At 35.7% G+C, this 23997-nt stretch overlaps 1 protein-coding gene across 1 annotated transcript in view; it reads right to left on the reverse strand.

Annotated features, from left to right (window-relative positions):
- Positions 1-852: 852 nt before the first annotated feature.
- The window catches only part of FRZB (frizzled related protein), a 32196-nt gene continuing 9051 nt past the window's right edge, over positions 853-23997 (reverse strand). Inside the window, exons 3-6 of the mRNA XM_019752852.2 lie at positions 12139-12204; positions 8003-8207; positions 7546-7609; positions 853-1262 (exon numbers count right to left, since the gene is read on the reverse strand). Coding sequence (XP_019608411.1) covers positions 1146-1262; positions 7546-7609; positions 8003-8207; positions 12139-12204 — 452 coding nt within the window. The 3' untranslated portion in view covers positions 853-1145. The remainder of the gene's footprint in view (positions 1263-7545; positions 7610-8002; positions 8208-12138; positions 12205-23997) is intronic.

Below are 23997 nucleotides of genomic sequence, written 5' to 3' on the forward strand. Positions count from 1 at the left end.
AGTAGCCTCTCTACTGAAAACTATAATTCCTTTTATTAGATATATTTAACTGAGCATTAAACCGCACAAATCCTAATGATAAAATACAGGCCAATGCATAGGCCTGTAATTCAGTCCAGGTTGAGTGTGAATGCACAGACACACACATACACAAGCACACACACACACACACACACACACAAAACTTTGCACATTTTACCAACCTGCAAACTACAGCATTTTATAGTTATTTACGTTTTAAAAATAATAGCCTAGTACACATACATACTTTCTTTCCCTAGCCAATGCAACAAGTCATATTTATTTTAAAAGAAGAAAAAAAAGACTCATACCAATGGATTTACTTAAAAAGAAGCAAACGAAAAAGAGCTATGCTGGTAACAGCAGATGTCTAGTTGTAATTCACTTCCCTAATGCTGATTAATATATTCATAAACAAATAAAATGTATTACCAAAAGATAAATGTTACTGTTAACATCCCAACAGCTACTAGTTTCAGTTGTGCTTCTCAATTTGGCATAATGTTCAATCCCCAACTCCTAACACTATTTATTTTGCTTCCTACCAATCTTGCAAATAATTCATCCTGTGTGTCTTTTTCTCATAAATGCTTCCTGGTGCTTGATTGCTTTGTCTGTGTGGCATTTGATTTCAAATGCTATTTTACCTTTATAAACATGTGGAACTTCCTAAGTATGAGGAGAATGCCCAAAAGGCATGAGAAAATGAGGCTGTAATTACATCAGCCAAGTATGCTGTACAGCATATTTAGCTTTCTCTCTTTGTGTCCAATACTGCATTTCCAATCCAGGTATAGAAGAGTAAATTAACATTTATTCCAGAAAAGAGGCTCTGATATCAACATGTTTAATTTATTATTATTGCAAAGAACAGTTTCCCCATGATTAGTGAAATAGGATACATATAATATATTTAAGGATCTGCACCCAGACCACAAAAAACGGGGTGGGGGGAGGGAAGAGAAGAGCAGAAAACAAGAGAAAATAAAAGTAATATCAGTTACCACATGACTTTTGTGGTAAAAACAATAGAATGTGACGTGCAATAGTGCAATTTTCCTTTGCTAGTCCAGCAATGCAATTTTAATAGGAAGTCCACTAATGTTCTTTCTGCATTTCAGGATTTAGTTGCGTGCTTGCCGGGAGTTAGAGTTCCTGCCAGACTTCTGACTCTGAGTGGAATCACTATGGCTAGAATCACTTTTGTTCAGTCCAAGATGACGGAGCTTCATATCCCAGCGCTGTGAAATTTAAAACAGAAAATGGTCACCAGGGTCGTCATTTCTATTATTCTAACAACTGAGTGAGACTGCAACGTCAGATCTCGAAACCATTTTACTACTTTCCAAAAGTATAAAATCTATATTCCAGGATAACAATGAAATTTATGCTACATGAGCATAATTCTCAGATTTTAAAGAGCACAAAACTGGCCACCTATATCAATAATGTTTTCATATCAAACCTTAAAATCCCCATGTGAGTAAGTGGTGATACAAATGTCAGTCAATATTTGTAGTTATTTCCTGAGACAACATATACAAGTCTGGCACTTCATAAGTGATCAACAAATGGAAGATTTACACAGAGAATTTGACAGAAGGGCTATTTGTCATTTTCCTCTCTTATGACACATAGAAATGGAGTCTTTTTAAATCTATGTGATTTGAGAAATAAAAACAATTAAAATTTGGGGTGGGAATGGAGTCTCTTAAAAGTACTTCTTAAAATAATACCTACGCAGGGCAACAAACAGAACAGGTAAGTTTCTGCCCTCTTTCTTAGTTTTATAAAGCAGACATTACCAACGTTTTTAATAGCCACAATCAAGTTTACTAATATTTCATATTAGCAATGCCCATTATGTTTTCATGTCATATAATAAATTAAAAAGGAGTTATATTATGGATGTTATACATAGTGAATAAGGACTAAATCAATATTTTCAAATTTCAATGATTATAGAAATAACTTGGAGGTCTTGTTAAATTGCACATTCTCATTCAGTGGGCCTGGGACAGGGCCCTTTATAACTAACAAGCTCCCAGGTGATGTCAATGTTTATGGTCTAGAAACCACATTTCCAATAGCGAGGAGCTAATGTCAGATTGCCCAATTTCAAATTTTAACCCCATCAGTTACTGTGCAAAGTTTCTTGAATTTACTAAACCTCGTTTTCATCATTAACACATTGGAATTAATGGTAGAATCTGCTTATAACACTGTTCTGAAGATTAACAGATAAAAGTGCATAAAGTGTTTAGTATATAATAAATGATTTTTCAATTACTAAAAGTAATCTTCATTTTAATACCATTTATTCCACACTCTTATTGTTTTTCATATTTAAAAAAAAAAGTCTAATTCTCAACTCCCCAACACAGGCCAAATATCTTGATTTGAACAAACTGCTATAACAGAGACACAGATAAACAACTATTTGCATGGCAAAACCATAAAAAGGTCTTTATTTAATTCTTGATCGATCCACCAAGAACAAAAAATCAGTAAAAAGGGCAACTGATTTGTTCAAAAGTATCCTCCATAAAACTCTTTTTTTACATCCTCAAACTGACTGGAAAACTAAAGTAAGGATCTCAAAAATTCTAGCCAAAAGAGATTTTCCATCCAAGGCCTTTAAGTCCTGAGTATCTGCATATGAATTAAAAATTGTTCAAGTTATTGGTTTAATCCTTCCTTTAGCATGTTTAAATCTAAACTGAGAATATAAATGATTTCATAGTAATAACTCTGTGAGTCCCCTGTAGAAAGCAACAGAAAATATGTTAGCCTTACTAAGAAACAGAGAAACAGCCATGCATCCTGGGTCTTTACATGATGATAATTGTTTTGGTACCAAAAGAGAAGCCTTGTTACATGCTTTGCAGCAGGGATGTTGAAAGCTCTTTCAACTGGTACAGGAATTTAGGACACATTCCTGTTCTGCATTAGCAAGCAGAAAACCAAATTAAAAGGACAGTAAGACATTCCAACATGCTGAAGAAGAGCCACTTTGTAATAAACACCAAACTAATTGGAAAAAGATACAAACAGAGAATTCTCACAAGAATGAACCTGAACTACATCTTACTTTTGACAAATATCAGAGCGGGGGTGGGGAGAGTGGAGGTGGGGAGAGTGGGGGGGTGGGGAGAGTGGGGGCAGGGAAGAACTTAGTGGAAGATAGTTTATCCCTGCAAAATAATGCCCTCTACATTTTTGTAGGTCACTTAAACTCAAATGTATCTGCTGTGTCAAGTGCCAGATGTAATGTAAGATAAACTGCCCAGGGGTATTTAACTTACTCTCTAAACATTTCCCAAGTCTTTAAATTCACCGAAGGAAGAGGATGTATTATGTTTGATAGAATTACCACTCTCCCCTCCCACTTCTACACCCACTACACACACACACACACACACACACCCTTTTCAATTCTTTGCCACTTGATGAATACTCTCCTACATTCCTTTCTTTGAAACAGATTTGCTTAGTATAGTAAAAAGAAATGGAACCTTCTATATAAGGTAATTTACTGTGGCTTTTTTCCAAATGTATCACTTCTAGAATCTAAGTCACTGGCTTAAAAATAAAGCTACATTACTGCTCTAAGGACCTAATTTGGTCATATCTCTTATACACAGATGAATGTGGCTGCACCTGTACATAGGAATTGATGCCTGTGCACTGGACAACAATGGTAGTTTCCTACCTATCTTTTATTCTCCCCTTTGACTCACAGAACTGCATTTTGTTCAAGGAAGCAATATGCCCAGCTAAAAAACTACATTTCCCAGCCTCTCTTGCATCTAGGGATGGACATGAGGCCCAGTCCTAAGTAAAAGTTGCTATATGGGGTACTTGGAAACCCCCTTTACCTCCCTTTTCTTTCTCCTGGAAATGTAGGTGTGAGACTAGAGGAGGGGCAGCCATCTTGTGACCTCCAGGTAAACATGAGCATGGAAGCAATTCTCTTAAAACTGGCAGAGCAGAACATGGATCCAAGATAGTGGAATAGGTAAATGCTGTGCCTGCTGCCACCCATGATCACATTAAATTACAACTAAATTATAGAACAATCAACCTTGAGAATCATCTGAACACTAGCTGAACAGAACCCCCATAATTAAGGATATAAAGAAGAGGCCACATTGAGACTGGTAAGAGGGGCAGAGATGCAAAATAGGCTCATCTCAAACTTACAGGTAGTGGTTGAGCACCAGGAGGGACATCTCAGTGGCAGAGGTCCTCCCTGAAGTGTGAGGGGTCCCAGCCCCACAAGAGGCTCCCCAGCTCAGGGGTCCTGGGCTGGGAAGAAGAGTCCCCACAACTGGTGGAGAAAACCAGTGAGGATTCTAGCCGTCCCTGTGAGATGGAAGGCAGCTAGAAACCCAGACATCTTCTTAAAGGGCCCACAGACAGACTCAGTCGCTTGCAAGTACTCACTCTGGGCTCCGGCAGAGGGGCAGCAACTCAAGAGGTGCCAGAGACATACAGGGCAAGACTGAGTTGTGTGTAATCAGGTAGACCGTGCCACTGGACCACATAGGACACATACTACATAAGGCCACCTGGCAAAGACTGAAAGACATAGAAGGTCTACCTAATACATAGAAGCAAACACAGGAGGCAGCCAAAATGAGGAAATAAAGAAACATGTCTCAAATAAAAGAACAAGAGAAAACTCCAGAAAATGAACCAAATGCAGTGTAGACAACCAACTTAACAGAGTTCAAAACACTGGTTACAAGAATTCTTAAGGAACTTAATGAGAACTTCAACAAAGAGTTAGTATAAAAAAGGACATAGAAACCATAAAAAAAACACTCAGAAATCAAGAATACAAAAACTGAAAAGAATACACTAGAATGAATCACCAACAGATTAGATGAAGCAGAGGACTGAATCGGTGATTTAGAAGACAAGGTAGCAGAATACACCCAATCGGAACAGAAAAAAAAAAAAAGAAATAAGAAACGAAGATAGTTTAAGGGACCTCTGGGACAACATCAAGCATAACAACATTTACATCATAGGAGTACCAGAAGGAGAAGAGAGGGAGCAGGGATAAAGAACACATTTGAAGAAATAATAACTGAAAACTTCCCTAACCTGGCAAAGGAAATAGACATACAAGCTCAGGAAGCACAGAGAGTCCCAAACAAGATGAACCCAAGGAGGCCCACACCAAGACACATTATAATTAAAATGGCAAAGATTAAAGACAAAGAGAAAATAGCCACAATAATCTTGAAAAAAGAACAAAATTGGAGAAATCACAATACCCGATATCAAACTATACTACAAGGCTGTAGTAAAGAAAGCAGCATGGTACTAGTATAAAAATCAACACATAGATCAATGGAACAGAATAGAGAGCCCAGAAATAAATCCATGCCTATATAGTCATTTAATCTATGACAAAGCAATAATATACATTGGGGTAAAAACATTCTATTCAATAAATGATGCTGGGAAAACTGGACAGATACATGCAAAAAAAAAAAAATGAAACTGGACCACCTTCTTACTCCATGTACAAAAATAAACTCAATCTGGATTAAAGACTTAAATGTGAGGCCCAAAACCATAAAACTGCTAAAAGAAAACATACACAGTAAACTCTCAGACATCACCCTTAGTAATATTTTTACTGATGCATCTCCATGGACAAGGGACATGAAAGAAAAACTAAACAAATGTAACTACATCAAACTAAAAAGTTTTTGCACAGCAAAGGAAACGATCAACAAAACAAACAACATATTCTACTAAATAGAATATATTCACCAATGATACATCCGATAAGGAGTTAATATCCAAAATTTATTTTAAAAACTCATACAACTCAACACCAAAAAGCAAACAATCCAATTAAAAAATGGGCAGATGATCTGAACAGACATTTCTCCAAAAAGGACACAGAGATGACCAATAGACATATGAAAAGATGTTCAACATCACTAATCGTCAGAGAAATGCAAATTAAAACCACAATGAGATATCACCTCACACCTGTCAGAAAGACTCTCATCAATAAATCAACAAACAAGTGTTGGTGAGGATGTGGAGAAAATGGAACCCTCGTGCACTGTTTGTGGGATTGAAAAAATTCCATAGTGCAGCCACTATGGAAAACAGAATGGAGGTTCGTCAAAAAATTAAAAATAGAACTACCTTATGACCCAGCAATTCCATTCCTGGGTATTTATCCATAGACATCCAAAACTAATTCAAAAGGATATATGTACCCCTATGTTCACAGCAGTGCTATTTTCAATAGCTGAGATATGGAAGCAACTGAAATGCCCATCAACAGATGATTGGATAAAGACATTGTGGTGCAAATATATAACAGACTATTACTCTGCCATAAAAAAGAATGAAATCTTACCAGTTGCAACAACATGGATGGACCAAGAGGGTATTATGCTAAGTAAAATAAGTCAGACCAAGACAAATACCACATGATCTCATTTATATGTTGACTATAAAAAACAAAATAAACAAACAACACAGAAACAGACTCATAGATACAGAGAACAAATTGATGGTTACTAGATGGGAGGGGGCCTGAAAGGCTGGGTGAGAAAGGTGAAGGGAATGGAAAGTACAAATAGATAGTTACAAAATAGTCACAGGGATGTAAAGTACACTATGGGGAATATAGTCAATAATACTGTAAAAACTATGTATAGTGTCAGGTGGGTACTAGACTTAGGGAGATCACAAACTGTATAAACGTCTAACCACTACACTGTACACCTGAAACTAATATAAAATAATATTAATGTCACCTATAATTTTTTTGAAAATTACAGGAATGCAAAGCACAGCATAGTGAATATAGTAAATAATATTGTAGTAACTATGTACAGTGTCAGATGGGTCAAAGACTAATTAGGGTTCTCACTTTGTGAAGTATATAAATGTCTAACCACTATGTTGTTTTGTATACCTGAAATTAATATAATATTGTATGTCAACAATAATTGAAAAAAAATATTTAAAAATTTTTTTCTACAATAATTGAAAAAAAATTAGCAAAGAACAAGGAATTATGTAATAATTTGGCAAAACCTTGTTAAGTGTTGATAGGAATATTGGGGGGTCCATTAATTTTGTACTCATATATATTTGAAAGTTTTCATAATACAAAATTTGTTAAAGAATCTGCTAATTATTTGAAAAAAAAAAAAAAAATGGCAGAGCTATAAGCTGGAGGGAGCCTGGATATCTAGTAATAATGTGGAGTCACCCTACCAGGACTGGACTAATTATAGCTAGACTTCTCACTGTGAAAAGTTAGGCAACTGCAGTTAGATCTCTGACACACATACAGAGAACTCCTTAAATGAAATAGACATTAAAGACAAACTCAGTCTTGGAATTTTAAATAGATGTATATATCGGGTTTTAATATTTCTCCTGTAGTTGAGGGCAGCAATTTTGTGTAAATGACAAGTGGCTGGTTTCCCACTTTTATTTTTTGTGTATCACTTTGAACATAAAATATAGGCTTACCTTAACTTTTTTACCAAGTCGATCCTTCCATTTCTCAGCAATAGAACCTTCCACCAACAGTAATCTGTATTTTTTAAAGAAGCAACCATTTTTGAAAAGTTAAAACATTACTGAAAATACAAAGAATTATTGCCAAGAAAGACATCTATTTATTCTAGAACCAGATAGCCAAATTTAGAACAGTAATTCTTAACTATTTGGGAATCAGGGACCCCTTTAAGAATTAAGATTTTATCCCTGTTTCCAGGAAAATGCACACCCGCAAATTGCACACGTACACATTTGTATCCAATACATGAAATTGAGGGACCCAACTAAAACTTATCTTTAATCCCCTAGAATGTAGACAGATCCCAAGGTAAGAACCTCAGAGTAAGATCTGTAGAAAAATGCAATAGAATAGGCATAGAATAGAACAGGCATAGAAGTTATTAGGAATCTTTAAGGAGTGAATTACCTGGAGCGTTCCTCATCTTCATAGCCCATGATGATATATTCCTCGTTAACATTAAGTGGAGGGCACAGGCAGCCAGAGCTGGTATAAAGGTTTACAGTGTCCCTCGGAATGTTTACCAGAGAAGCCTTTAGAATCTCCTTCACCTCGACTACTGCAGTCACATCATGGCACTTGGTCTTTACCTCTTTAACTTTAGCCCGAATGACTGGACAAAAGACAATAAAGCTGATATGATTAATATGATACACAATAGGTGTCACATTCAAAACAGACATGTAGGCTTCTTTCTAGTCAATTCTTCTCCACTTGATGCTCAATGAATAGAGGAAAAGTCAACCAGATGTTTTTGTCTTAGTTGGTAGTGACACACTACACAACGCACTTGTCCCCTTAATGTTCAGCCCTGATCCCCTTCCAATTTGTGTACATATGCATTTGTGTGTATGAGAAAAATTCATTTAGATAATCAAAGGTTGGGTGAATCTGACGTAATTTTAGGGGTGTGTGTGTGTGTGTGTGTGTGTGTGTGTGTGTATTGTTTCAATTGCTGCCAACAGAAATTTAAACTTTATTAATTTCACTATATGTAAAGACGGAGTACTTAAATATGCTTTCTTTCCTTGTCAGCATTCTTTCATCAAGTCTATTAATGGATTTTCTAAAGGAGTTGGGAGTCTCTTTCATGATATAAAGTTGTCCTGTTCTACTATGTTCCCAAACTGGTTCTGTGATCTTTTCACCTTCTTTATCTTAGCTCACTGTTCAGACATCAGTTCCTTTCTTCCTTTGTTTCAGTGCAGATTATCTCTTATACTCTCCTATAGGTATACTCCATTTTTTTTAATTAAACTGTCACCAGTAGATCTTATTTCCTCCGTCTGCTTTGAAGTCAGATACTCCAACATTCCTTCCCATTACGGGCTACGGAATACGGTCTAACAAGTTAAATGCATTCATCTACCTCTCTCAGTGGTTATACTACCACCCAATTTATCTTACAGTTGTTAGCTTCACTTCTCAACATAAAGACAAACTGCCTTAAAAATAATCAATTCAGATGTAAAGTAAAAAAGTATTTGACGCATTATCTAGCAAGTACAGTTCCGCTTCTTTTCTGTATTTCTCTCCTTCAGAAGAGCCAAATTCTTTAGATTCCTACTTCTGGTAAATGCGTTTTTTGTTTGCTTGCTTTTTTAAGGGAAGTTTGAAAAAGCCTAAAACAAAGTAAAAATGTCAATCAGTAAGAAGCCAATGGCTTTTGCCCAGGCACCCTCATTGCTCTAGGTCAATATCCATAGATGTTAAACAGAGGAAAACAGAATGTATCTAAATGAATCCACTTTTGAAAGCCTCTTAGGCACATATGAGCAAACCACTTTCATCTGAGTTCCTTCCCACATATTTTAGGTGTTATGGACTACAAAGGAATGGAAGAAGGTAATCCATGAAAATATCGAGCCAGCTAACAGACCATTCCCCCATTAATACCCCAACTCCATACAGAAACTTATTCAATAACATTCCACCAGTACAACACACCGTACCACAGAAATTAAGTTACTAATACTTAAAACTTTAGGATATAACCTCTTTTTGCTTCACACGCATATCAATCTTCAGAAAATTAGTTTTTTTAAGTATGAGAACATACAACAAACAAAATTTTAGGTTGGTGCAAAAGTACTGGCGATTTTTGCAATTATTTTTAACCTTTAAACCACAATTACTTCTGTACCAACATAATATAACTGCCTGCTGTCCCGGCTTGATGCGATTCGTGAGCAAAGGAATTCCTTTCTATCAGTGTTGTTTCAAGTCTGTATTTTAACAAAAGATAAGACTGCCCTTTTTGAAATGTCATTTGGGAGAATCAGATGATAAATTCACAACCCCAGCTAGCAGACATTTTTTTGTGTCCTGGTTTATGTGAATGTGCTTCATAGCATCCATCAACCATTAGAGATTAGTGAACTGTGCAAATGTTCTCAAACTAATGATTTATTTACCCAGTATGTCTACTATTTTCATTAGAAATTTTTAGTACATGTACCCACTCCAAAATAAATATCTCTCTACAAGACTTACCTTATTATTCAACTAATTTTGTTAAAGCTCAAGAGATTTTACCTGAATTAATCTGAATGAAGCAGAGGGTTTTTTATGAATTATCATTTGTTCCCACTCCCACTTTGTTTTCTCAGTAACATATGTAGATATTTAAGAAAAATCAACATATTTTGCAATTTAAAATGCAGTTTCTTTTCAGAAACTTTTATTTTTGCCTTCTATTTAATCATTTGAGGGCCTGCCTTCCCCCAAGGTAGAGCTAAGTAAGCCCCAGACAAGTGAAAAATCCTTAAACTATAGACAACCTGGTTATTGTTTGGCTACGAGAAAGAAATGATCTCCTTTCTATTCATTCTGTATCCCATTTTATGTTATAATATTCACACAGCAACATTATCAAATATAGTCTCTTTCCATGTCTTGAAAACACTAGTAGTTTGACTTTTAACAAAAATAATAACACTAACCATTGCAGCACTAAGTTGGATAAAGTAAAAATTGACAAGTAAAATAAACACAGACTCAACTAAATTTCCCTGACATGACCTTTTTATTATACTTTCGTTTTTCATGTAACTGTACTTAAAAGTTCATATAGTGGTTTTTAATCTTAAAAAACTAATCTAAAAATTAAGACCTTCTTTTCCCTGTGATTTTTCATATCAATTTGTAGAGGAATGGGTCCATAAATGAGCAGCGAGGTGCTTGACTTCTTAGATAAACATGACCTTTTAACCTTGGAAAGAAAGTACGTCCACCAATGACTAAGAGAAACTAGATCTCTCTTAAGATGAGTAGTAAGCAAAAAATAAAAATTGAATCCATTGAAGAAACACTGGGAAACTACGTGCATTTATTTTAAAGAGATTTCCCTACATTAAGAATTTTTTACTTTATATCTTTTAACACACAGTATTTTCAAAGACATCAAAGACTACTCTTACAAAGTATTTGCCATTTCTCTCCTTCCAATTTCCAAAAGTATAAAAGTAGAAATAAATCTACTGCATATGTCCTATAGCCTCTAAAATAAGGTATGTAAATTCAATAAAAAAACTCTCATTTTAATAATAAAGTTCCCTTCCAAAACCTATTTAATTGCTGTTTATTCATTGACTCAGTATCAACAGTCTTCTACAGAGATAGAAACACCACTTTCATTCACTCATAGATGCTACAAAAAAAGTCACAAAGAATGCTGATGGAATACAGCAAATATTTATTTGTTCCTTATTTTATCAACTGGAAAACTATTAACTGACCCTTCTAAATAAATAGTAATTGAAATTTCTGACTCTGAAGCATGCCAGTACCCAAAAGTACATTCTGAATGATCAAAGAAAGGACAATTTAGTTTCAATACTCACTAATAAAATAAGGATAATATATGTCATAGGGCAGTTGAGAAAATTACATGAGAGTATATGGAAATCACCTAGCATGGTACCTGGCACAGAGACAGCAGGCTTTTCCTGTTTCACTTAAGTGTGTTGGCTACATTTGAATTGGTAGCTCTTCAATTAATATTTTATCAGAATGTCACATTTCTAGTTCAAGCTGGATAATAAAATATTTTCTTAATTGAATACTAACAGATTTTATAAGTGTTACTTTCCAACTCTGTCAATGTTTCCCATGAGATAGAGTGATTGAAGAAACTAAATGTAACTCTATTAACCAACCATCCCTTACGCATCGAAATGCTCCTTTGTTCACCACAGTGAAGCTGAACTTAAAGCACAACTGACGATCTATGCAGCTCCAAACATTCGTGCTCATATTCTCCTCAGCCTCGCAGGGAAGGAAGAGTCCCTCTCACCTCTGTATACTTAATGACATGGCTCTAAGATGCCACCAATGCTGCCTGATATGCTTCAAAATCAAGCATTTGTTAAGAATTTTGCCCACATGAGACATTTTATTTGGGACAGGTACGTGCTCTTAAAGTTATCCTTGTTTATTCATTTTTAAGACTTATTCTTAAACTGCTCTACTAATGTACACACAAACACACACACACCCCTTTCTTAACATAGCAGTTTATAGGTCAACCATGAAGTTATCCTTACCATAGTTGTAATTGTTTCGGAAATAGGTCTTCTGTGTAGCTCTAATAGGCTTACATTTGCAGCGCTCTGAAAAATACAACATTTTATCTATAAGCAAAATTTCAACATTATCTTTCTTTTGTTTATTCCCTTTTTTTTTTGTAAGACTAGATCCAATTTGGTGGTGAGTTTATGTGTCTGATCTTTCTCTAGAATTATTCATGTTTATTCTATCCACATAGCCTTTTTTTCAGTGCCTGTAGGTTCATAAGTTCCCACTCTTTAACAAACCACCCAATCACCCTAATCCTGGGAAAACACTGTTCACCACTGAAGAGGGAGCATGATCCCTGAATCCTGAAAGATAATGCTTATGGAAGTAGAATCAATGCCTACCTAGAGGCAATTTTCTACTTATGCTCAGGTACCTAGTTTGCCCCTGTGGAATACCACCTTCATTCATATACATTTTATAGATTAAACAGCACTCCTGCAAATATTAGTTCCTGGATCTAAAAGCAATTCAACAAGATAAGCAGGTATTATTACAACACAACTAACTTAGTGAAATTTTTAAGAAGAGAGGCCATGAGCCCCTTCTATAGGCAGAATAACTGCTACTATTTAATTCAATGGCATTTTTATGCTTAGTGGAGGAAATTACTATATGCATATTTTGAAATAAGAAGTTTCATGTGTTTTCTTTAAGTATCTGGTGAGTAGTGACTACAACACATTTTATATGTAATACAGGTATATATAATAAAAGTTCTGAATATCTGAAACTGTGTCATATATAGGACAAATAATTTGACATCTTGGAAAGTGGATGACTGTATTATTTATAGGTTACTTAGCTAAGAAATATATGTCATATATACATCATAACCATTGTATGTTGTTAAAGTCAATATAAAAATAGAAAATAATACACTTATTTTAGAGGACATTTTTTTTTATTGGGGAATACTGGGGAACAGTGTGTTTTTCCAGGGCCCATCAGCTCCAAGTCAAGTTGTTGTCCTTCAATCTAGTTGTGGAGGGCGCAGCTCAGCTCCAAGTCCAGTCGCCATTTTCAATCTTTAGTTGCAGGGGGAGCAGCTCACCATCCCGTGCAGAAATTGAACAAGCAACCTTGTTGTTAAGAACTCACATTCTAACCAGCTGAGCCATCTGGCCACCCCAGAAGACATTTTAGTTTGTATAAAGATTTCCTTAAAATAGTGCCTCTGAGAAATCTTCATTAAAAATGAAATGGCCTCCCCTATTCTGCCATAAGAAAAGATGAAACAGTGTCATTTGCAACAACATGGCTGGATCTTGAGATTGCTAAGTGAAATAAATCAGACAGAAAAAGTCAATAACCATATTTCACTGATATGTGGGATATAAAACTGAAAACAACAAAAGAATAAGACAAACAAAGAAACAAAAACTCATAGACACAGGCAATAGTTTAGTGGTTACCAGAGGGTTAGCGGGGAGGAGTGTGGTAGATGAGGGTAAACAGGATCAGATGAATGGTAGTGGAAGGAGAAGTGACTCTGGATGGTGAATACACGATGTGATATATAGATGATGTATTACAAAATCGAACATCTGAAACCTATGCAACTTTACTAACCATGTCACCCCAAAAAACTTTAATTAAAAAAAAAAAATGAAATGGCCTATGTTTCATCTATTTTGACCCAGAAAAAGAAAAAAAAGAACATAGGAATTACAGAAAGAAAGCCAACAAAAATATTTTGTTTAAAAAGTGTTTTATGTTAGCATGGAGACCAATAAAAAGCAGAAGCTTTTGTTGACCACTTGACACTGTGGTTTTAAATCAAAATAAATTTTATTTTTTGTTGAACTTATAGATTACATGCTTTAAAGTAGCAGTCCCCAGGAGAGTAGTATGCTTACTACCAGCTTTTAAGTTCTAGAAATAAGCACCTCTGTTGGGGACAGGTGCTGTTCTACAAAGCTGTGGCAGTAACAACTGTTGTTGTTGCTCACAAGAGAGGCGAGAATTTCTTATTGCTACACATAGCACTTCCTTTGTTCTGCAGATGATTTTTCACACACAATTTCTGTGGAATAAAGATCTCAAGCCAATAAATAATTGGTAATATCCAAGCTGGTTGCTATTTTGAAGATGACTCCTCCAATAATAATTTTCTTATTAGCAAAACATCTGTATCCCCATTTAAAAGAAAATGCAAAATTATCTAGTTCTACTGTATAGTTTTATTTTGTACAGAAATGTTACACATTTTGAAAGGGAGATATTCTTGTGATGAGGAGATTGCTGAAGAAATCAGTACTATGGTCTTTGATGTACAAATTATCCTCACCCATATATAGATAAGGGCTTGTGCTTTTCTGCCATTTAAAAATAGATATTTATTCATCAAAAATAGTGTATGTAGCTGAGCTCCCAGATGGCTCAGTTTATTGGAGCACGTCCTCTCAATCACAAGGTTGCCGGTTCGACTCCCACAAGGGATGGTGGGCTGTGCCCCCTGCAACTAACAACGGCCACTGGACCTGGAGCTGAGCTGCACCCTCCACAACTAAGATTAAAAGGACAACAACTTGACTTGGAAAAAGTCCTGGAAGTACATACTGTTCCACAATAAAGTCCTGTTCCTCTTCCCCAATAAAATCTTTAAAAAAGAAAATAAATCACTCTTTAAAAAAAATAATGAATGTAGATAAATTATCTACATATTTGTAATTCTTTAGAAATTTGCACATGCTCTAATAAAAAATTCTTTGCAAAGATGTGCTGTCACAGGACTGAGTCTAATATGATATCACTACCATGTAACTTTGCTTGAAGCAAATTGATTCCATAAAACTTTCCCAGCAGAGATTTTTCAAAAATTTTATCATAAAGTGATTTAGGAGGATTTCAAGTAAGTATTTATATAACTATTAATATATATACATGAGTACATATACATGGCTAGATCATTTCCTAATAGTTAATGAGCTAAGCAGTTATACTTTGGGGACAAAATTTTGTTCATCCTCAATGCACTTATTTCTGCTGTCAATGCCATACCCTGTATGTGGCCCCTTCCAAACTCTAATCCCTAGCTCTTGCTATAAGCCATTGTCTGTCTAGTTGAAAGAAACAGCAGCTCAATGAAATATAGAGTAATAAGGGGGACTGGAATATCCTATCTGCAAGGTTCATATATGGAAGAACATCCTTTTACTTACTTATGCTACTCAACACAAACGTATTCATAGCTAAGGGTATTCATAAAAAGTGTATTTTAGATTAATAGATCTGGAGGATTATCCTTCTTCTAATGTTCACTCACATCTAAATATATATATTCCCCAAAGGCCCAAGAACTGGGAAATTGCAAAGAATCATAGAATTGCATGCATTGTTTATCACATTTTTTGTACCTGCCACCCTAAATCAGATGGTAGCAGCTGCTTTTTCTTTACTAACGATAGGTAATTTCTCAGACATTTTATTGGGTCACTAGTAATTATCATTATTTCTACTTTAATTCACTAATAATTTTGCTAATAGTCTTCCTCTCCAGCTTCCCAATGGCACAAGGTTTTTAAATTTCATAGTGGCAAAATAAAATGTTTACTGATATTTGCACAAAAACCATTAGATATTGATTTGTTTCCACTGTTGAGAAGAAAAGCTTATAAAGGTATTTCCTTGGTGTCCTTATCTAAGGGGGAAAAAATATGAAAAAAGTTAAATAGGGCAGCAACAAAAAATGTTAAGGGACAAAGAGTATTTCAAATGTGGGGAAGGTTTTAACATTAGCAACTCATTCACCTCAAAGTCTAGGATTAAAACAAAACACTCTGAATTGTGGAACAGCATGCCGTCCTATATCCCACAAGCATCCATGGGCCATGACCAGGAAACTGTCTTCAGCAGCTCTCCCTCACACCCTCTCGGACACTGTCCTAAAATCAATGACCCTCTGCTTCTCTGCCAGTGAAACTGAAGACTGTTTAGCTTCCTAGGACAAACATGAGTTTTCAAAATGAACATGCTCAGAGCGCCATAGAACTTGGTCTGCACGTCAGGGGAGATGTCCTGCAGGAAATGTCCTGCATAGCGGTACCTGAGCCATATAAACATAGTTCAGTGAGGAAAGTGGAAAGTGATCACATCCTTCTTTATTCAGTTTATTGCTCGTAAAAATAGGCTCATTTAAGGGGCAGCTGGATGGCTCAGTCGGTTAGAGCATGAGCTCTATACAACAGGATTGCCGGTTCGATTCCCACATGGGCCAGTGAGCTGCACCTTCCACAACTAGACTGAAGACAACGAGCTGCCACTGAGATGCTGCAGGGGCGGCCAGATGGCTCAGTTGGTTAGAGCGCGAGCTCTCAACAGCAAGGTTGCCAGTTCAATTCCCTCATGGGATGGTGGGCTGCGTCCCCTGAAACTAAGATTGCAAATGGCAACTGGACTTGGAGCTGAGCTGAGCCCTCCACAACTAGATTGAAGAACAAGGACTTGGGTCTGATGCGCCCTGGAAAAACACACTGTTCCCCAATATTTCCCAATTGAAAAAATAAAATAATATATATATATATATTTTTTTCTTTTTTTTTTCCCCCAAATAGGCTCATTTATTGAAAACACATAAAGATAATAGTATTTTAAACGGTTGTATGGCTTTACAAGATCTAAAGAATTAGAAGTACCTGAAACAATAAAATGTGATTTTCCCTGGACCATCGCTATTTAATGCAAACTTGAGTTCAAGCTGAAGTATGATATGATTTTCAAACTAATCCTGACCTTTGTTTGAAATTGACTTCTCTTGGGTGTCATCCAGAACTGTAAGGTTGTAATTAACTTTGCCAGATTTCAAAACTCTTATAACCTTTCATGTACCATGATTTTGGAATACTGCTAACTATGAATGAGTATTCTTCTGCTTTTTCTAGGAAAAGACCGTAGATCTGTGCTCAGGATTACTTATCAAAGTGGGGGGCGGGGGAGGGGAGGCAGAGAAGAAAATACAATTCTGTTTGTGTTATAATTTCCACTATAATTCTTTCAAGACTGACTCAATTCTGATGAGAGTTTAAATAACTTTAATTCGTACCAAATGCACTCACTATATGTTTTGTATCTGACATTTGACCCGAGAAGCCCCTTGTCCTCTTTCCCACCATTTTAAGACACATTAGAACAGACCACACATTTTAAAACAGATGTAAAACCAAAATTTTTTATGATTTTAAAATCTATATCATTAACTATGACTTCTTTACTGAGATCCAGATCTATATTTTTAACTGCCTAGAAGTGTCCATAAGCATGCCCTTAATTAATTTTAAATATATGTCAATGTCCATCACACCAGGAACTTGTCTTTCTTCTGTAGAAAGTCTTTTATAACTCTATAACCCTGGGATATCCATGAGTCTCTAAATATGAGATGGGAAAGAAAAAAAAAAAAACCTAACATTTATTGAGCTCTTTCAGTCACTTACATGTTAATAATTCATTCTACCAATATTTATCGAGTATCTGCTAATATGCCAAGCTCTGTGCTAGGCACGTAGAATACCTGATGGGTAATACAGACAATGCAGAATAAGATACAGATATTGAATAATTATACCCAAAGTCACTTGTTTTCATATGTGATGAATGCTATGAAAGAAAAGTACAACGTCCAATGAGAACATGTAACTTGATGATCTAAACTAGTCTGGTCTTCCAAATTTTCTAAGGAAATGACATTTAAATTTAAAACCTGAAAGATGAGTTGCAACCATCTAGGCAGGAACTACATCTTTATATGTAAGATAGCAAAGAAGATGATCAAGGAGACTGAGAAGGAGCATCCAATGATGGAGAAGAAGTATAGGAGAGCATGGAGTCAAAAAGCTGAAAGAAGAGGGGGTTCCAAGAGAAACGGAGAGCGGTCCTCTGTGTCAAAAGACCCTCCAAGCTCAAATAAGTTAAGACAGAACATTATCTGTTGAGTGAGATCAGCAAGAGGAGTCTGACGGAAAAGGAGAAGAAGACTTTGAAGCCAGAGGAACACATCATACACTACACAAGAAGAAAAAGGAGAGAGGGGTCCAGATGTTGACAGGCTTACACAATTGTTGGTGAGATGATGAGACAGTTCCTTCCGATGGGTTTTACTTTCTCATTGGAGGATGAAGTGAAGTCATTCAGCTGTGGGGAATAAGGGACCAAAAGAGGAAGGGCATGGAAGTTCAAGGAGAGAAGAAAAGGTATAAAACAGTTATTTTACTGAGTTGTAAGGCAAACTTTCTAGAGGAAAAAGGGTAGGCTTGCTAGGCAATAACATTGATTGTGCATTTGAATTTTATCTTGAACTTAAAGTGAAACCAGTCACCCCAATTGAGTTATTTTCTCCAGCAACTAGAGTTAGGATTTTGACAGGTGAATATGGCAGAAGAAGGAAGGCAAGGGAATTGAGGGTATTTTCAAGAGAATTATTGTTACAATAGACCACAAAATCTCAGGTAGACAAGGAGGTTAGGGTTGAACAGATAAATAGACAGTCTCAATGGAGTAAACTTTTTAGCAGTGATGGTACTACAGCAAATCTGCTAGAATGAAAAGAAACAGCAGGAAAAGAGTGGGATGCTTGAAATTAAGATTAGAGTGCTGGCACCACAGCTAGAAAGCAAGGTCCAGAATATCTCCATGGAAGTGGATGGCTGCAGTAGAACACACAAACAGGTAAGTAAACTGAAGTAGTCAACATACTAGATGGATGATCTACTTTATAATCAACATCATCAAAATGGCAACAAGGATGGGTGCCATTGTGGAACTTATTCAGATAGCCCTTAACGGAAGGTGGGCAATATGGATTTGGCCTTCCAAAAGGTCAGTTCCACTACCCTTCTAGAAACAAAGAGATGGTGAGACATGCCTACATTCTACCCCCAGGACCACCTTCCCTCTTTCCAAAATTGCAAGTCATGAAATGAACACTTTATTGAAATCTAGAGGATCTCAGTATTTCTAGGGCATTAAAACAACAAAACAAAACAAAACAAAACAAAAACCTCAGAACCTTAGTGTCCTGATCTCAAAGATGAAATGAAATTTTAAAAAACAACTGCATCAGAAACCAAGGACATTTATACTACTAAGTAGATCATTACTCCGGAAAACACCATGGATAGAAGGATGGACTTTTTTTGTCATACACAGCTGGGTTTGAGTCCAGGATACATTCCTTACTATTTGTGACTTTTAATATCTAATCAATGGTATCTTGTAGAGTTACTTGGAGAATTAAATGAGATAATATACATAAAATAGTTATCACAGTATCTGGCGTACCATGCACCATAAATGTTAGATCTAATGATGCTCAACATTCACCAGGATTCCAAACCCATCATTTATAAAGAATATCTAATGAGTAAGAGAAGTAATATTTTCCCAAGGCTCCTTGCCACCTACAGAGCTGTGGTACCTACCAAAAGTAAACAAGGCAATCAGATTTTTTCAGTAGTGTCTGATTCTGCCATTTTGATTCAGGTAGGCTATGCTAATTTCCTGATGTAGGGAGTACATTTGCACTATCATGTACATATCAAAAACTTGAATAACCAAGCTTAGCAAGCCAAAAGGACCATATATCTGACCATTCTGATGAATATTATAGTGCTGGAGAATATGGCAAATGATTAAGGGCACACGGGTTTGAATTCTAGCTTCACTCCTTCTTAGTCATGTGTCCTTGGGCAAGTTACAAAACTTATTTCTAAACTAATGCTGTTTGTCTCATAGGGTTATTGTTAAGAATTTAGAGTAATTCACATAAAGAATTTAGCACAGAGCCCAGTACTTAGTAATCACTCATCGAATATAATGTTAGCTATTAATAGTAGTAATATATAAATAAACCAAAAAGAGCTGAAGATATTTTATGCAAATTCAAGAGCAGTTTATGAAACAGGAAGGGACAATTTTCTAACAAAAATCATTTATAAGCTTGAAAATAAAAGTTGCTAACTGTTTTCCTAGATATAGAAACTTTTAATTTATATGTGTTACATTTAGTTTTGGGGGAACTATATCAAAAAAGGATAGAATGTAGAAATTATGTTGGTATCATGCTCACACCAGGGTGTACTATTACACAATAAAAAAAAAGAAATACATAGAACTACACGAATAAATCTCAAAAACATTAAGCAAAAACAAAAGCAGCCAGTCACAAAAGAATATGTACTGTATGATTCTACTTACATGAATCTGAAGAAAACATTTATCTATGGTAGTAAAAATCAGAACTGTGCTTGCCTCATGGAGCGGGGGCATGATGGACAGGGTGCAAGGGAATTACCAAGGGTGATGGAAATCTTTATCTTGACCTGAATGATAGCTACCACATGGGTGTATTCATTTGTCAAAATTCAATGCATCATACAAGAACTGTGCACTTTACTATAAGTAAATTATACTTCAATAAAGTACCATTAACATAAAATTCATATGAGATATTCCTTTCATTTCTTTTTTAAATAGAAATGTGTCATGACTTGGCAGCTGTTCATTATGTGTTTAAAATAATATTTATTTCCTAAACATAGACACAGGGCGAAGAATACCCTATTAGATTTTACTTTGGATTAGAGCAGTATGTGGAAATGCAATGAAGTTGACTGGTGAACCTCGGTAATATAATAAGGCTTTAAAAAGCAAAACTAACATTTGCTCAATTTAGCTGAAAAAACAAATCTCAAATATTGTAATAAAGGTCTCAATTCATAGTTATTTGTACTTTGTAAAAGGGAATTGCTTAAAATTGAAAGGACTAACACTACATTAATAAGAAAAGGAAATTTAGTTTATTCCTTTAGGATTTATGTCTTTGGAAAATTTTAAATAAACTACCTTTCAAAAGGTGGCTGGATCCAAGAGTCATTCAGGATATAAAAAATATAGAGTCAATGAAATTTGCCCATTTTCTATTGTGAGGTCTGAAGTATAGTGTTTTTGTGATGTACTCTAAAGAGTACAATTAACAAAAAAATAAAGTGGGCTTCAGAGTCTTTCAGAATATGTTTCTCCTCAATCCCAGTTACATAGAAAACAGGTGGAAGAAATAGGAAGGGCACTCAGTCAACTGCTCACTCTTTCATCCCATGTCCTTGGTGTAGAGTGTGCCTGGTACGAAGAGGTGGTCATTAATTTTTTGATGAATGGTAGGGATGGATGGACTAATACACTGATTATATACAGACACACATATATTCGTATATATGTAAGCCACTGTAAAATGATAACATAGTATTTTTTAATCTAGCCTACTTTTTCTCTCAAATAAAGGGTAGAAGTTTTCCCAAGTCAATACAGCCTCTATAGTTGGTAAACATTTGCACCGAAGGAGGAAAACAGAAAAAAAAAACTGGGCTCCTTCCCAAAATTAGTAGGAAGCCAAAGGGCAGAAAGAAGTTCGGAGAAGAAAAAAGTGAATGGGTCCATGCTACCATGGCTAGGCATAGTTCATCGCACTAAAAGAGGGGGTACTGAGGCAGGCCTGACAGGTGCAGGCAATCAGGAACCTTCAGTTACTCAGCAGCTACCACTCCGCTGCCTAGAGAAGTGTCTCTGAGGTACCTTTGAAACATGGCCAGGAATAGGCTAGTGATAAACCTGGGAGAGCACCCAACTTACACTAAGGGATACTGCTAATGGTTCCCTAATATGAAAATATATCATAAGGGAATGCAGAGATCAATATAATCTGATTTTATATGAGACTCAGAGAAGTTATGTAATTTGGTCACACCCCTATAATTAATTAGTGTTAGAAATTACCAACAATTTCACCTCTCTGGAAAAAAATTGTTTTTCGAATATGAAAGCTCATAAATTGGTTGTGGTCAAAGTAGAAAACTGGGGGATTCTTTTCCAGAATTATTTTAATAAAAATATATCTTTTCAGTGCATTATTTGAATAATTTTCTGTTAATTTAACACATCAAGTGACTCAGTGGAGTAGAATGAAAGTTATTTTTCTCCATATTCCTAGTTTATGGAAAGTAGAGCAGATGTACTCCTTATAATAATAATGGGTTTACAACAGTCAACACACTCACAAATTGGAAGCTGCTCAGACAGAGTTATTATCTCCCCAAAAACAAAAAGAAGATTGTTAAGCTTTGAGGCAAAAGAGATAAAGTAACTGGAGTGAAAGAATTTCTTTTGCAAATTCCAGACAGAAACAGCTTGACACTTTTGAAAGAGGGGTTACATGGGTTACAATGCTTTTATGTCTTCCTCATTTCCTGTTTTATCATAATCAACCTCAGCTGTTACATTATTCCAAAGTATAGAATTTTGAGTGTGAACAAATTATACTTTCTTTTCAGAACATGTGAATATGTTTTCACAAGCAGAGTGACCTTCGTTTTGTCTATTAGTTTGTTTTTCATCACTCTCACTATACCAGGGAACAGGAAAACATTTATAAAATAGGAAGAGTAAACACTGAACCCAGGAACACTACATTCATTCTAGGTAGTTTTATACACTGAACTATTTTTGTGTATTATTCATAGTGCTGTTGATGTCTTCTCTGTTTTATACGATGAAGTGCTATGTTATTCTAACCATAACTTCAGGACAAATTGATAGCACATACTCACACTTGGCCAGAAATTTTGACTTACCAATTGTACTCTTATACAAATTAGGTTTTTGGTTTATTTTGACCAAACACAATAGTTGGAGTGAGCCTTAAAATAGAACCATTGTTGGACACCAAAGACTTTTTAAAAAATAAATATTTATTGGGGTGCCTTTGGTGGACATTGCCTTGGATTAAACACCTGTCACTCTGATCATCAACAGTAAAAACTGTTTCGATATAATGAAAATTGACGTTTCAAACCTATTTAAAACTTAATAAAATTAATTTATAAATTTTACAAATCTTATTTTCTGCTTCCACATATAGAACATCTTAAAGGCAGGACATACAGGCCCAAATCAAAGCAAATTACTGCAGGAAAGTGAACAGAAGTATGTAGTAACTAATTATAGTTATAATGTTTTCGTAACAAAAACTAAACAACCTAAATATCCAGGAACAGTGTTGTAGATTAATATGATAGAACGATAGAATACAATGAAAATTTAAAACTGTTGCTATACACAGTATAATAAAGAATAAAGGAAAGGAAGACACACACACTCACAAATACATACTGTATGTGCTATAGGATTCCATTTATAAAAGTTGAAAATCAGGCAAAATTAATATATGCTGTTAGAATTCCTGCTGGTAGTTATCTTTGAAAACAAAGGTGAAAGCAGTGATTTGAAAGAAGCACAGGGAGGCTTCTGGAGTGCTGGTTAATATTATATATCTTGATCTGTGTGGTGGTTACATAAGAGTGTTTAGTTTGTGAAAAGGCACTGAGCTGCATGGTTATGATCTGTGCTCTTTTCTGCTCGTATGTCATACTTCACGTAAAAGTTTGTTTTATGATAAGATGGATTAAGTAGACACCATTATATCTTTCCTACGGAATACAATTATAAAACCTGAACAGAATGCATGAAGCAGACACTTAAGGACTCTGAAAAGTAAATAGTAGCGAGAAGGTTGGGAAAGACCGGTATGATCAAACTGGTAATGGCTTCACCATTCTTCCCTTCTGGTATCCCTCAGCCAGGTTTCAAGACAGCTCATAACCTGGAAGTGGGCATGATGCAGACAGAGTACTCCGGGAGAAACCCTCTAATTCTGACTCAAGAAGTAGGAAAAGGGTCTCCTAACACTCCTCTTATACCCCATTCCTTAAGCATTCCTGGGACAGTGGTAACAGCAACAGCTGCAGCAAAATAGGCCCTCGGAAGCCTAAAATGTCGAT

Source organism: Rhinolophus sinicus, linkage group LG01 (genome assembly GCF_036562045.2).
Source record: "Rhinolophus sinicus isolate RSC01 linkage group LG01, ASM3656204v1, whole genome shotgun sequence".
In the NCBI taxonomy this organism is placed as follows: domain Eukaryota; kingdom Metazoa; phylum Chordata; class Mammalia; order Chiroptera; family Rhinolophidae; genus Rhinolophus; species Rhinolophus sinicus.